The following is a 15,831-nucleotide window of genomic DNA, read 5'->3' as shown; positions in this document are numbered from 1 at the left end:
GGGGGGGGGGGGGGGGGAACTTTTATTTTGTGGGGGGGCGGAAATTGCTGCGTTGCCCCCTCCTAGAAGGGTGTTGGAAGAGATCCATCCCTTCCTCCTTTCCCCCAGGGATATTTTCTGGGGGCTGTCTGCGCGCTGGGAGGGGGCTCCCACGCTCCCCCCCCCCCCCCCAAGCGGTGGGGGGAGCCCAGATCTGGAGGAGGAGGAGAAAGCAGCGGGCTGCAGTGCCCGGCTGCTGCGTGCCTTCCTCCTCTCCTCTCCTCTCCTCCTCCTCCTCCTCCTGCCCCCCTCTGACCCCTCCCCATTTCTCTCTTCCAGGTGTGACCCCCCCCCGGCCCGATCCCGCTCGTTCCGTGCCTTGCCCACACTCGCAGCGCAGGGCCGGCTCGGTGCACGCAGACCGCTGGGCTTTTCCTTATTATTTTACCTTTTTTTTTTTTTTTTTTTCCCCTCCTTCATCTTTTTAAATTTTTCTTAATTTTTTTTTCCCCACCTCCCCTCCCACTCCCCCCACCCCCATTTACTCCGCATCGCCATCACCACCCCCGAAGAAAACCGAGCGAACCCGAAGCTGCACCCTACGCCCACCCACCAACCCAGCCTCGCATCGCAGAGGAAATCCTCACCGTCACCCGGCTCTATCACCGGGGGTTGGGGGGGAGGAGGAGAGCAGCCCTCCCCTCGCACCCCGGCCCTCAGCACCATGATGTTTCGAGACCAGGTCGGCGTTCTGGCCGGCTGGTTCAAGGGCTGGAACGAGTGCGAGCAGACTGTTGCGCTGCTCTCGCTGCTCAAACGCGTGAGCCGGACCCAGGCGCGCTTCCTGCAGCTCTGCCTGGAGCACTCGCTGGCGGACTGCACCGAGCTGCACGTCCTCGAAGGGGAGGCCAACAACCCCGGTAAGTTTGCTGCAACCCCTTTTATTTCCCCCTTTTCTATTCCGTTTTTCAGTTTTTTTTTCTCCTTGTTGTCCTTTTCCCCCCTCCTTTTTATTTACTTTCCCCCTTTGTGCGTTCCCCCATATCTGCCCTGATGCAGCCAAAGCCATATATCCATACCTAACCCCTGTTGATCTCCCCACCCGCCCCGCCATCTCTCACATTTTCAAACTGCTGATGGCTCATTCCACTTGGCTTCCAGCGCAGCCAACTATTGCGCGGTGTAACTACGGGAGCATGAATGATTGGTGGCTTTTTTCTTTTTTTTTTTTTATTCCTCCCCCCCTTCCTCCTTCCATGCAGTTTCCTGTGCAATAAGTAAGTCAGGTCACGTAGAGTCTGGATTTTCCAGGCTTCTTTTGGACAACGTGGCTCGCTTTGCTCTCTGCAACAAGGAGCCCATCGCTACCTTAGGCGAACTGTTATTTTCTCAAGGTCTGGCCAGCTGGGTTATCCGAATTTCTTTGAAATGTGGCAATTTCTGTTTCATCACTCAGATCCTGTTTGGACGCACTTTTTTTTTTTTTTTTTTTTTTTTCCTTTCGTTTTTATTTTTTTTTCTTTTCCTGCAGCTCTCAATACCCCCCTTGTGTTCTTTCTGCTGCTGCATTCACGGGATGCACTGCAGGGAGTGTGCAGGGCTGGGAAAGTGCATTGGGGCTTTATGTGACTGCTGTCCCGACTTCCTCTACTCTGCAGAAGTCAATGGAGTTGGACTGAAGTGTTAATGCAGTTACTGGGGTTGTTATATGTGCATATCATAGAATGGCCTGGGTTGAAAAGGACCACAATGATCATCTCGTTTCAACCCCCCTGCTATATGCAGGGTCGCCAACCAGCAGACCAGGCTGCCCAGAGCCACGTATGTTCCTGTACGTGCCTTTGCATGCATGTATTGCTAGTGTATGTCCCCGTGTGTGTATTTACAGTGATGGGGATGGAAGTTGCTGTAGAGTTTCTGCGGTGTGGAATGCGAGTCTTAAAGTTGGACAGTTGGGTTTTTCCCAGTCTGTCCCCCCAGAAATGGAGGAAATGGAAAAAAAAAGGAGGAAAATGGAGGGAAAGAAAAAAAAAAAAAAGGAAAGGAGAACAGAGAGGGGAAAACAAAAAGAAGGAAAAGTGGACAAGAAATAAAAAGGGAGGGGGAGGAAAAAAACAAAACCTCAGCCCTATTGCAAAGCATCCTTTTTGCTTCAGACCCAGCGGTTCCGCTCAGGGCCGGAACGCATTGAGCGGATCCCAATGGCGATCCGCTGCAGTCGGCTCCCAAACAGAGCCCCAGTGTCTGCGGGGCGGGAGGAGCGCAGTCCCGCTCCAGCTGTTCCCCATTAGGGCCGCTTGGCAGCCGGCCCCGCTGCCATTTGGTGACGAGGGCCAGCGCCGCGGGGCCGAGCCGCCCGCCCGCAGGAAACCACCCCGAGATCGGCGATGGTCCGAGGGAGAAAGGCTGGAATTGGCCATTTCCTTTTATAGCTGCAGGAATGAGAGGCAGGAATGCTGCGGGGTGCGCCTCGGTGCTGGGATGCTGCTTTTAGAAACGGCTGAAGGGCCGAAGCACGGCCGCCCGCGTCGGCGCAGCCCTGCCTTGCATCCCCTGCGGCAGATAGAGCTGTGGTTTAATTCTTACCTGCGCTGCTGTTTTCCTTCACGTCGTGTTTTGAGTTTTCCATTGTGGGTGCCCATGGGTTCCAGTTGTGTTTTGCACATCCCAGTGTGGGTGCCCTGGGTTCCAGGTGTGGTTTTGGGTGTTTTGCTGTGGATATCCCCAGCTTCTGGTTGTCTTTTGGGTATCCTGTTGTGGGTGACTGTAGGTTCTAGTTGTGGTTTGGGGTGCTCTGTGTTGAGTATCCCTTGGAGTCAGTTGTGTTTTGGCATGTCCCGTTCTGGGTGCCCTTGGGTTCTGGTTGTGTTTTGGGATGTCCTGTTCTGGGTTCCCTTGGGTTCTGGTTGTGTTTTGGGATGTCCTGTTCTGGGTGCCCTTGGGTTCTGGTTGTGTTTTGGGATGTCTCTGTGGATCTTCTTTGGTTCTGGTTGTATCTTGGTATCCCGTTGTGGTTGCCCTTGAGCTCTGGCTGCCTTTTGGGTATCCCTGAGTCCCAGTAATGTTTTGGATGGATGACTGCCATGTCCCTGGAGAATGGAGAGCTGTGTCTATGTTTGCCTTTCAGCCATGGGGTTGTGATGCAGGCAGTGTGGTGAAGTAAGGCTGAACCATGGGGTCACTTGCTCTGATGATGGGAAATGTCATCCCCTGGCTGTCTTCACTCCCTATAGCCAGGGCTGGTGCTCAGCTGTGGGGCCAGGGGCACATCCTCTTAACATCCGTACCGCAAACCCAGGTTGTGCCATCAGTTCCCTTCTCTCTGGGGGGGTTTCCCTTGGCAAGGAGCCGGGTACCCGCAAGCATCCCAAGGGATGTGATGGTTCCTTAATGGAAAGGGGAATTGGAGATCTGCCCCGCAGCTCTCGGCTGTAGGAAGCAGCTTTTGGTCTGCTGCCCTGTCCATAAAACCACCTGTGTCTTTTAAATAGCATTTGTCACTTGACTGGCAATGGAATCACACCAAGTTCTGAAAGCAGCATCGTCACTGAGCCCTGTGCTGCTCTGCTCTTTGAATCTTGCTGTTTGTTCCATGGGAGCGGGGCTGCCTTGAAGGTGTTGGTGCTCAGTTGTAAAGGACAAGGAAGAAGCAAATTCTCTGCTCCTTGCTCTGGTGAAGTGTTTGGCTCGTGGTTGTCCTGCACAATGGCCATGGGAGGTATGCAGACACAGCTCACCCTCCACTTGGCTCACTGTGGGGTTTTGAGCATGGAGTGCATCCCTCAGTGCTGGGCAGGGTTACCCCAGGACCTCACAGTCCTGCACCCCGATGAGGGCATCCACACCACACAGATTTGGTGTCCCGACAAGGAGCTGCTGGAGGAAGAGCCAGGGAGAGGCAGTGCCTTTAATTAGACCAAGTGATGCAGCTGGAAAAAATGGCCAAGCGCAAAGGTGCACCAGCTCAAAGGAGGGCTTGTGCTCGTATTTTTTTTTCCAGCTGTCTAATAAAAGCCACAGCTTGTGCCTGCAGAGCTCGCCTCGGTTGCCCTGGGGTGGCTGCGGCTCCATTTTGTTGGGAAGCAAAACCCCATTCCCCTCCAACCACCCATAGCAAACTACCCTGTACCCAGCCTGAGGGCCGTGCCCTGCTTTCTGTTTTCCTTGGCTTTGCTGTAATGTTGAGTTCTGGTTTAAGTGCCTGTGAGATGGGAGCACTGGGAAACGCTGGAGGCAGTGCTGCCAGCACATCTCTACCTAAAGGGGATGCCAACAGAGCTGCCAGCTTTGGTCCTGGTAGATGATGAACTTCACTTGTGATATTCTGTTTTAATTAAAATGGTTTTCTTTTTAAGGGGCATTTGTCAGCTGGGGAGAGTTGGAGCCCTCAGTGCTGTCCCCCTGCTTCGTCTGTGCCGGAGTTGGTGATATCTTGTGGAGGCCAGGCTGGATGTGGCTCTGGGCAGCCTGGTCTGCTGGTTGGCGACCCTGCACATAGCATGGGGTTGAAACTGGATGATCATTGTGGTCCTTTTCAACCCAGGCCATTTTATGATTCCAGGTTCTTGTAATCCCTCATCAAACCCCACCGTTATCATTAATTTAACTTATAATCACATAATCATTAAGGTTGGTAAAGACCTCTAAGATCCCCAAGTCTAACCCCAACCCATCCCCATCCGCCCACTGACCACCTCCTTAACATGTAGCCCATGAACGCCGTTATTTTCCAGGCTGGGAGCAATGTTTGCAATCAATGTGACTAACTGAAATAGTAATTAGTGTGAACGCCGGCTTTATTTTAAGACACATTCGTCAGTGCTGCAGCCCTCTGGCTCCGTGCTGCTGGCTAATGTTACTGCAGATAACCTGCAGGGAAAGGGCAGGTCGCCTCGTGCTGCTGAGCTATGGGGGCAGAGCTGAGAGCGGTGATTTGGATCCGTTTTGGGGTGCAGATGAGTTTGGGGCTCCCCCTGCCTGCTCTGTGCAGCAGCCCTCAGCCAAGCACCGGTGGCTGTTGAAGGCTTCCTGCTGCAGGGGCAGCCCAGCAGTGGGGCTTGGCACCGAGGGGACCAATCCTTGCATGAATCATGCGTGGATGCCTGTGTGCCTCTGAGTGTGCATCGCCCCCTCTATTTTCTCCTTCTATATTCAGCGCATAAACAAGAGCGGTGCTCTCTGTTAACTCTTGGTTTCCCAAGAGCTGCCTCAAGGCTCTGCGTGATGCTGAAGGAGGAGGAGGTTTGGGCTGGAGCAGGCAGAGACCCAGGGCTGGCTTTCCGCTCCCTGGCAGGAGCTTTTCTCAGCTTTGCCACGCAGCGGGCAAATGCCTCTGGGTCTGGTGGGAGCCAAGCACGGATCTGCAGCTTGCAGCTCCATTTGTTGATGTATGCCATGAGATGGGTGCACTGGAAATGTTGGCAAAGGTGCCCGGATTGTTGCTGGTGGCTCTGCTCTGCCTTTCTGCGTGGGACTGATCTCTGCACAAAGACCTGGGTGAGGATCTTGGGGTTTGCTGGTATTGATTCTGTTGCCCTTTGCGGCCATTCCTGGGGGCAGCCTTGAGGTACAATGCAAAATCTTCCTTCTGTTACATTTAAAATAAATAATTTTACTTCTGCTGTCTCAGGGCAGCAGAAGACCTTCTCCTGTGCCAGTGTGCTCAAACAAATCCAGAGGTGTTTCCATTACCGTTGTGGCACCAATGGCAGCTTCTGCTGTCCCCACAGGCCTCACCTGGCATTTGCAGGAGCTAGACGTGGCTTGAAGATGCTCTTTCCTTAAAGCAGTGTTAATATTGCAAGTGCCATGAGCAGGGTTTGGCAGCTCTGCTCTTCCTTTGCTCTCAAGCAGCCCTGGAGGGGCCATGCAGAACCTGGGGAAGCTCATCTGTTACTTATCTCCATGAGTAATTCCTTCCAGACTGCCTTTTTTTCTTCTTATTTTTTTGGTAAAACCTATTTCAGATGAGCCACAAACTGTACTTCTAACCTGTTCCTTGTATACGTCTGATGGGATGTGGCTGGTGTTGGGGTTGGAGACTCGATTGCTGGCGCAGTACTCAAGGAGCTGTAAAACATGGTTTGAATGCTTGAAATACTCCAAAATTTGATCGCCGCTGCAATTTATTTTCTTGTTTCACCATACCCACTGCCAGTGTCCCTCAGTGCCTCATCCCTCTAGGAACACCCCCAGGAACAGTGAACCCCCTGTCCCTGGGCAGCTGTGCCACTGCATTGCTGCCTTTTGGAGAATAAATCCTGGTATCCAACCTGACCCTCCCCTGGCACAACCTGAGACCATCACCTCTCATCCTATCGCTGTTACCTGGGAGCAGAGGCTTAACCTGTAGAAGACGATGATCCTCATTGTGATCACCCATAGGGTCAGCTCAAATCTCAGCGTTCCAAAGGGATGGATTGTGTTCAAAAGGAGAAACAAATGATGTCCCCAGGCTGTTTCCCTGCCGATAACGCGAGTGGAGATGCAGTGCTGAGCTGTAGCCACCTGAGTGACCTTTTGAGATAAGAATTGTTATTGACTGGCAGAATTATGCTAAACTGATAAGAATCCTTTTTAAAAGAAAGGAAAAATCAACACTCTGTAACCATAACAACGGGCTGGAGATGGAGCTGCTCGTGATGCTGGTGTCTCAAGGGTGTCCCCAAAGGATCCCCAGAGCTGGGGGCCTCCTCACACCAATGCTGGTCCCAAATTTCCCTAGTTTGCAGTGAATTGAGGGTGAATGTGGACGGAATGGGTTTGGGGATGGATGCTGCTGGTGGCTGTGAGCAGCAGGGCAAGGACAGTTCCTGTTTGCTGTTTATAGCTGAGTGTTTGCCAGCAAAGTTGGCCATGTCCTGCTGTCACGCTGGTGCTATGGTTGGTGGAGATGCAGAAAGCAACCTGGAGCCATTGATTTTTTTCCTTCCCTACCCCCTTGTGCTTGTGTAGCTGGTGTCTGTGTGTCATAGAAGGCATGCATCCATCCTTGTGGTTCCCAGGTGGGGCCAACCAGGAGATGAGCGGGAAGGTGAATCGTTTGAGTTGGAAGGGCTCCTTAAAGGTCATCTGGTCCCACTCCCCTACAATGGGCCCGGATGTGAAGATGTGGGAGAAAGGGGGGTAGGCCCAATAAGGCAGAAAGCTTGCAGCCTGGAAGGCCAACTATATACTGGGCTGCATTAAGGGTGGCCAGCAGGGAGAGGGAGGTGATTCTGTCAGCTTTTGCAAGTCCCTGTCTGCAGTACAGCATCCAGGCCTGGGGCCCCCAGTACAAGAAAGATGCAGAGCTCTTGGAATGGGTCCAGAGGAGGGCCACTAAGATGGTCAGAAGGCTGGAGCACCTCTTCTATGAGGAAAGGTTGAGGGAACTGGAATTGTTCAGCTTGGAGAACATGAAGGCTCCAGGGAGACCTCATGGTGGCCTTCCAGTACTTGAAGGGAGCAGATAAACAGGAGGGAGAACGGCTGTGTGTGAGGGTGGATGGTGATAGGACAAGGTGGAATGGCTTTAAAGTGAGACAGAGGAGGTTTAGTTTGGATATGAGGAGGAAGTTTTTCAGCCAGAGGGTGGTGAGGCACTGGCACAGGTTGCCCAAGGAGGCTGTGGATGCCCCATCCCTGCAGGCATTCAAGGCCAGGCTGGATGTGGCTCTGGGCAGCCTGGGCTGCTGGTTGGTGACCTGCACACAGCAGGGGGTTGGAGCTGGATGAGCACTGTGCTCCTTTGCAACCCAGGCCATGCTGTGATTCTATGAAATGCTTCCTAATTAGGTTCTAAAAAAACGACTAATCTGTCCATTTAGAGTGCGTACCAACTAGAGATGCACAACTCAATGCATTGGGCTACTTGCTGGACTGGGTGATTCCCAGAGGTCCCTTCCAGCCCTTATGGGTCTGTGCTGGGGAAATGGATGACACAGAGCTGCTGTTATGATGCGTGTAGCACACAGTGCCGTGCAGAGGTGTGTGCTCAGGCTGTGCTCATGGCGTTATTCCGCAGCAGTCGGTTGGATGCTGAACACTTTTTGTGGTCGATGTCAACCCTGGGTCAGGCAGAGAGCCCTTATAAATAACACTGGGTGGATGGGGACCGTAGCTGCTGCTGCCCAGCTGTCTGCATCACCGCCCAGGCTTTGGAAAAGCTGATCTGAGATTCCACAGGGAGTGGGTATGGAGGTATTTAAAGCAGGGGAGCAGCTAAAAGCGGGTTGTGCACTAAGAAGGGAGTGAGGCTCCATCTTGAGGACAGGTGGCCAGCGCTGATGGCTGGGCTTTGCATTTTGCCAAAGCCATTGTTGCACTGATCCAACCTCACGTTGTGGTTGATGTGCAGCATTGCATTTAGGTGCACTTGGAACTTTCTGCTTGTCATCTTTTGTATGGGAGCGGGTGAGCCCCAGGGGGATCCTGCGTTCTTCTCTATGCAGTGGAGGAATTCCATCAGAGGAGCTATTGTTTGGCCCTGTTCTCAGCATTTTGGCAACTGCTCTTTAGATTAACCCTCCTGAAAGGGGAGGGTGCTCTTTGCTGGGTTCGAAATAATGGCAAAAATGTGGGCAGATGCTTTTGCATTGTTAAGTCGATACTGGCGGGTAGCGGGGAAGCATCGTGTGGGATTAGAGAATGAAGGAGCCAAGTTCTTCAAATCCCTCATAAAGCCAAACTGCACCCTGGCACTGATGTTCAGTTGCTTTCTGGGTTTAAAATAGAAGCAACTTATTTTTGCCCCTGTACCTCGAGTGGATGGTGGTCAGTGATGCAAACGCCCAGGGTGCAGAGCCCGACCAGCTCCAGTGTGACCCACAAGGTCCATCAAGGACATTGGGTTGGGCACCGAGTCCAACTCCTGGCTCTCTACAAGATCATCCAAAACCCAAACCCAATGTCAGAGCAGTGCCCCAAGCACTCCCTGAGCTCCGGCACTCAGGGCTGTGCCCGCTGCCCTGGGAGCTGTGCCATGCCCACAGCCCTCTGGGGCACAGCCTTGCCCTAACATCCCATGTGCTTGAGTCAATCCATAACCTTCAGAGCCCCTGGCCCAAAACCGTGGCTCCTGGGCTGCTTGGAATCAGTGCTCAGGGTGTGCAGACGTTGGGTTCCAGATAGGTGCTGAAAGGTGATTCAGGAGCAGCACAGCGGCCCAGGTGTGTTTTAATCTGATGCACTCTTTAGTTCAGTTTACACATACAGTTACTCTAATTTCTTTATCGTGACCAAAGAGACGAATCCTCTCTGTCAGATGCATTTATAAAAACAGATCATCTGTTTTTGGCAGTTGGGACAGAGGCAATGATGTAGGAATTTCATCCTAGGTGTAAAGAGCCCTGTAACACAAGCAGCCCCAATCCTTTGTTGTTGCGGTGTTCATAGGGAGAGCTCATTAAAGCTGGCACGATCACTCAAGTAAATGAGAAATGAATGAACTTAAAATAAAAGGCTAAATCCTGCCGCATTAAAGCAGTAGTTGTGATTTGTTAAGAGCCTGATTTTTTTGCATGTGAACCTGGAGTAATAGGGTTGCTTTACCTCTTAAAGAATTTAACAAGACACTCTAATTTTCTCTTAATGTTGCAGTGCTTCGAAGTAATGCAAGGTCAGACCAAGCGTAACTAACTCCAGTCTGAAAGCAGAGGGTAGCCTGTTTCTCAATAGACTTACAATTAGTGAAACAATGCGCGTGTCTTGGAGAAGGTTTTAGCAGGAAATGAGACTGCTGGAATCGCTGTCACTACAAGTATGTGGCGGGTTTTCCATCACTTTATTATTTTATGTGTTTTGTAAGGGGGATCCCTGCAGAAGCCCAGGTCTCGCTTGGCTTGGGTTGAGCCAGCTTGCCTTTGGGATGCTGCAGTTCCACCAGCATTTCGGGCGATGCGCAGGGCAGGTGTTAGAATCACAGAGTTGTGAAGGTTGGGAAAGACCACTAAGATGATATCCTGCCCTAACCCACCCCCTGTGCCCACCGACCGTGTTTCTCAGTGCCACATCTCAGTTCTTGAATGCCTCCCAGGACTCAGCAAGTTCACTGATGGTACAAAGCCAGCTGACACATCTGAGGGCTGTGCTTCCATTCAACAAGACCTGGGCAGACTGGAGAGTTGGGCAGAGAGGAAGCTGATGAGGTTTAACAAAAGCAAATGTAGAGTCTTGCACTTTGCAGGGGGGCAGGGGGAGGATAACTACATGCATCAGTACGGGTTAGGGGCCGACCTGCTGGCGATGAGCTGTGCAGAGAAGGGCCCGGTGGATGACAGGTTGGCCACAAGTGAGCAGTGTGCCTTTGTGGTCAGCAAGGCCAATCGATGGTATCCTGGGGTGCAACAAAATAAGCGTGGCCAGCAGGTCTAAGGGAGGTGATTCTCCCCCTCTACTCTGCCCTGGTGAGGCCACATTTAGAACACTGTGTCCCGTTTTGGGATCCTTGGTTCAAAAAAGACAGGGATCCCCCAGAAGGAGCCCAACAGAGGGCCACAAAGATGCTAAAGGTTCTGGAGTGTCTATGAGGAAAGGCTGCGTGATCTGCATCTGTTCTGGAGAAGATTGAGATGGGATCTGATGAACGTTTATAAATATCTAAAGGGAGATGGGAGGCAAATGGATGAGGCCAGGCTCTTTTTGGTGGTGTGTAGCAATAGGGCGAGGAGTAATGGCCTAAAACTTGAATGCGGGAAGTTCCATACCAACATATGGAAGAGCTTTTCTATGGTCAGGGTGACGGAGCAGTGGAACAAGCTGCCCAGAGTGGTGGTGGGGTCTGCTTCTATGGAGATAGCCAAGAGTCGGCTGGATGCCAGCCTGGGTGACCTGTTGTAGGGAACCTCTAATGTGAGCAGCAAGGACGTGGCCTGAGTTTTGTTTTGAGGAACAGGGAATGGAGTGTGCTGATAGTCTGAGTTTCTGACTAACTCAATAAGCTGAAGAATGCGGCAATATCGGGAATGAGATCTGTTCTTAATTGCTCAATTGTAAATGATGGCGTTTCTCCAAATGCAATTAATTTATTGTTTTTCAATTCCTGTAAGGAGACTCGGCGGCACGGAACCCAGCAGTTAGCATCAACATGGCAATAGGGAGCTTCCGTTAAGGCAAGGCTGGATCGGGCCCTGGGCAACCTGAGGGAGCTGTGGTGTCTGTGCTCACTGCAGGGGGTTGGACTAGATGGTCTTTAAAAGTCCCTTCCAACTCTAAGGATTCTGTGATTCAAGAAGTCAGAGGCATTTTGGGGGAAAGGGTGCGTATGCAGCCTTTCATGTTGGCTTTTGGACTCTTCTTTCAAAAAGAAAGGAAAAACCAGGTGCAAAAATGGGATGTTTTGTGCATGTAGGGGTTGGTGGGGGTGAGCACGGGGTCCTTGTGTCACCTGGCCCTGCTGGTGTTGGTGGCCCAGTGGGACCCCTCCTCACCCAGCCCTGGGGCAGGGTTCCCCCATAGGGATGGGGATCCCTGTGCTGCAGTGTGTTCCTGGTGGGGCCAGGCACTCAGCCAGCGCTCATAGCAGTGCTGCTGCTGTATTTTTAGTTTTCTCTTCTGATTTTTTTTTTTTTTTTTTCCTTCCAATTTTGGACGTGTTTTTGACAGTTTTTACCTGCTGAGTCACCAGTCATCCCCTCGCACGGGAGCTGCTCCTCACGTCCCAATTCCCCGAGCAGGCTGGGGCGACCGGCATTTAAAAATAAAACTTGTCAAGGAAATGTGGGCTTTTTTGAGGCTTTCTTCTTTTTTTCCTTCTTTTCCTATGGTTTGCTCTGTGTATGGGAGGGCTATTGCACAGAAGCGACGCCTTCACAAGGGTAGGATGGCTCTGTGATGTATTGCTGCTCAGAGCTGGGTGTTGCAGTCAGATAACAGTACAACTTTTAATGTTGAGCGTATTCTGAAGCTGCAGCATGTGCTCTTGTTTTCTAGAGATGGATTTTCTTGGTGGTAAACCACAATTTGAGCCCACAGAATGGCCTGGGTTGGAAAGGATCACAATGCTCGTCCAGTTCCAACCCCCTGCTGTGTGCAGGTCGCCAACCAGCAGCCCAGGCTGCCCAGAGCCACATCCAGCCTGGCCTTGAATGCCTGCAGGGATGGGGCATCCACAGCCTCCTTGGGCAACCTGTGCCAGTGCCTCACCACCCTCTGGCTGAAAAACTTCCTCCTCATATCCAACCTAAACCTCCATTAAAGAGCACAAACTCTTTCACAGAATCATTCCTGTTGGAAAAGACCTCTAAGGTCATCCAGTCAACCATCCACCTACCACCAGTATTGCCTGCTAAACCATGTCCTTTTGATTCTCATCACATAACAAATAGCACCCATTTGCTGTAATGTAGCAGGACTGCTGTCTCCAAGGCTCAGCCTTGCTCCTGGCCCTTGGGTTCGAATGGCATGAGTGTTTACAGCTGTTTTTTAAATGTTGCTTAGTGCTTAATCTGCAACACTTGCTTGTGAGCTGCCTGTTGGCCACCAGAATGCAGTGGCTGGCTCTCCAGAACCCACGTGGAAATAGTTTGGATACGCGTAGTGGCATTCATGTGTCTGAAATACCTTCCTTCGTTCTGCTTTGAGTATTTTCTGCCCTAAAAAACTCATGTCGTGATTACTTGGTTGAGCTGCAGTTCTGGGCATGGCATCTATTGGCAGGGAGATGGTAGTATCACCATCCATGGAGGTGTTCAAGAGCTGTGGAGATGTGGCAGTGAGGGACGTGTGCATGGTGAGGGTGGGCTGGGGTTGGACATCATCAGCTTCGTGGTCTTTTCCAACCTGAAGTTAGAAACTTCTAGTGGTTGGTGACCCTGCACATAGCAGGGGGGTTGAATATAGATGATCTTTATGGTACTTTCCAACCCAGGCCATTCTGTGGTTCTTTCTATGATTCTATAAATGATTCTATGATCGGGATTGTTGTAAGCCCCTTCTTCTAGCTGTATTTGTGCAGATTGGAGCACGTGTTGATCCTGCAGTATCAGCGAATGCTTCACAGTGGGTGAAGCTGCCCTGCAGTGCTGTCACATTCCTTATTCCCTTTTCTACAGGATGCCCAGTAGAAATCAGCCATACTTATCTATATATGGATCCTCCAGGTAGCTGTGTTTAATCGGAGCACAGCAGCTGCTGGGTTATTGGATCTTAGGGAAAGGTTGCTTTAACTTTGCTCTTCTAGAACGCGCCATCGTCTTGTGCAGGCACCCTGCCCTGGAGAGGAAGGATGGGGTGTGTGTAACAAGAAGTGATTGGGGAACAACTGCAGCCTGAAATTGTAGCTGGGCTGGGAAGAGGAGGCTGAGGATGAGCAGGGCCCCTCGGCATGGTCACCGGCTGCCTCAGAGGGATGGTGGAGAGGAAGCACTGGTGGGATGCCTCGCTGCCACCTCCCTCATCAAGGGGCTGGGCGCTGGGCAGAAGCTTCCTGCCTCTGTGGCAGAATTTAATACTGATGAGGATATGTTTAGGATGCATCCATTTCCACCCCCTGCTGCGGGCTGGGTGCTCCCCTACTCAGCCTACCCAGGGCCCCATCCGTGGCCTTGAGCATCTCCAGAGATGGGGCACCCACTGCTCTGGGCAGCCTCTATTGAGTAGATGACAAGATTTGCACTGCTTTTAAATGAGTAATTTGATAACTTTTATGGAATCATCTAAGTCCAAGGGGACCCTGAAAGGTCATCTTGTCCAACTCCTGTACTGCTTTCACATTAGGGAGAAATTCCATCCTTTTAAACCCCATCAATGAAATAGAAGTGAGCTGTTTTCTGATCTCGCTTATCTACCCAGTGCTTGAGCACTGAGGCTTCCCTTCGTTGTCGCTGTCTCTTTTGTTACAGCAACCTCCAGCATATGGCTGAGAGTTTTGCATCTAGCTCAGACGCGTAGTGACATGCTCTTCTCTTCACATCTTAGTCTAAAAATGGCCTTTGGTTGGTTTCCAGGATGCTCGTGAGTACTTGGTGCTGGGAAGGAAAACAAAAGGCCCGCCGACACCAACAGCTTTTGCAAAAGAAGCTTTCTAAAAATGCATCTCCTTCTTGCAAGGAGAACACTTGTGCCTGGGTTACAGCACACCAGTTGCTGTTGTTGACGTGCTTTGCTCAGTTTTGCTGTGTGGGATTTTCGGTGCTGAAGATTTCTCTTTTTTTCTTGAGAACGGCTGAAGGAGGGCTGTGGGGATGGAGGGGGGTCCGGAGGGCAAGAGGTGGATGAGGACTGGGTTTGTTGGACCCAAAGCAGAGGCCTCATGGTGGTTACAGCCCCTCACAGGGTGTGGAGGGGAAGGCTAAGGCCAGGCTGTCCTTGAACCCACGCTCCCCACGCTGGGTCTCCGTCCGTCTCCATCTCTCTCCATCTCACACCACCAGAGCAGGGTGAGGGCTGCGTGGGGATGGATTCCCTCCCTCATGGCATGCGCCCAGCTCTGGCTTTGGCTCTTGTTTCAGAGCTCCTCTCTGTTTGGCTGTCTTCAATTTAGGAACCAGAGTCTGGGGTGAGTGCCTGTGCCATGGAGTGGGACCAAGACAGGGTGGCTGCTATAGCAGGTGCTGCTGTTCCTTCTGAGCCCGCTGCCACTGAGACCTGTATTTCCACATCATCTTTGCTCTTGCTTCAAGTTCAGTCATTAGGAATTAAGACTTATTTTTTAGTACTGGGGCAAAAGAAGCAGCGCCCAGGGCAGCTCTTGCAGGTCTGTGTGCTGACATCTCTGTACCTGTCCTATGCCTGTCCACATGTATGATGTTGTTCTCCAGTTGTGGACCAGCCCTAAATCATGCTCCTTTCTGACTTAGGAAGTAGGGTAGACATCCACCAAGGAACCCAAATGGGGATGGTGGCTCCCAGGGCCTGCTCTGAGGTGAAATGCCTTGCTTGAAACTGCTGAGCCCCCCACAGGGCGCTGTGCTGTTATCCCTTTGTCCCAGAGATGAACAAAAAGGGGTCCACGGTTTGTGATAGGAGATATCAGATGGCTTCATCTGTGTTCCATGGTCCTTTCTGTAAGAGGCAGATAATCTACCTGGCAGGGGTGCTGGGAAGCTAACTGAATTTGTGCTGAGGGCTCTGGATAGAAATGCTGCAGTAAGCACAAAGTGAGGGTGTAGGCACGGTGCCGTACAGCGCTGGGATGGAGCGAGTGTGCTCATGCACACACAGAAATGTGCTGAGGCTTTTCTGCATTGCCTTAAAAATCTGCCTGTGCAATTGAAAGTGTGAATAGAGGAGGAATAATCAGGCGAGCATTGCTCTTCATGACCTCTAGTTCTGAAGTGGAGCCTTTTACTTGCCTTTGGATTGTGTTTATTGGGGCCAAGCTCTTGGAGGACCCGTCATCTTCCCCATCTAACAGGCTGGCAGTCGTGCCTTGTCACTCCATGCTGTCTCTCCATACTCTGCCTTTTGGGTGAGCTGGGTTTTATTTTGTTATTTGCCACTATCTCTGCAGAATGGGCAGCTCTCCTTGCTGGATCGTGGCACCAGGTCCCACCCCACAGTGTCCCCAGCAGCCCACGGAGCATTCTCACAGCCATCCCATGTGCTTCAGGTGGCCAGGTCCAGTGATAAAGGCACCCTTGTTAGTGTGGGTTGCCTTGAGCTGTGTTTCCACAGCTCTGTTGACAGAGTCTTCAGACGTATAATTCCACCGGATCTGGCTGTGTACAGAGAAGGCTGGATTATTTGTGTTTCATAAATAAGGCCAGAAAATGCAAGATCCCAGGCACTGCAAGCCAGCTCTGTATCACTCCTACAGGCCTTTTCATTTTTGCTCTGCCGCATTTTCCTTTCTTTCTTTATCCTTTCTTCCCTCTGCCCCATGCCCACCCATTATCCACCCTTCCCAGAGTTTCCCCTCCTATCTGCATGCAT

General features: G+C 51.6%; 1 protein-coding gene across 5 annotated transcripts in view; it reads left to right on the top strand.

Moving 5' to 3' along the window:
* The window catches only part of SAMD4A (sterile alpha motif domain containing 4A), a 65,239-nt gene that overhangs the window by 208 nt on the left and 49,200 nt on the right, over positions 1-15,831 (top strand). For 3 of the 5 annotated variants that reach the window (XR_006177808.1, XM_042865428.1, XM_042865408.1), the window contains exon 1: positions 491-899. Coding sequence is in view for 2 of the 5 variants with exons in the window: in XM_042865428.1 (XP_042721362.1) it covers positions 704-899 (196 nt within the window). In the remaining 3 variants the exon portion in view is untranslated. Of the gene's footprint in view, positions 1-489; positions 900-15,831 lie in introns of those variants that run through there. The other 2 variants (XR_006177809.1, XR_006177812.1) reach the window with 2 other exon arrangements.

The sequence above is a fragment of the Lagopus leucura genome, unplaced genomic scaffold (genome assembly GCF_019238085.1).
Source record: "Lagopus leucura isolate 7727_CA_CO unplaced genomic scaffold, USGS_WTPT01 Super-Scaffold_1, whole genome shotgun sequence".
In the NCBI taxonomy this organism is placed as follows: domain Eukaryota; kingdom Metazoa; phylum Chordata; class Aves; order Galliformes; family Phasianidae; genus Lagopus; species Lagopus leucura.
Note: the sequence above shows the minus strand (reverse complement) of the source record. Positions and strands in the feature narration are given on the sequence as shown.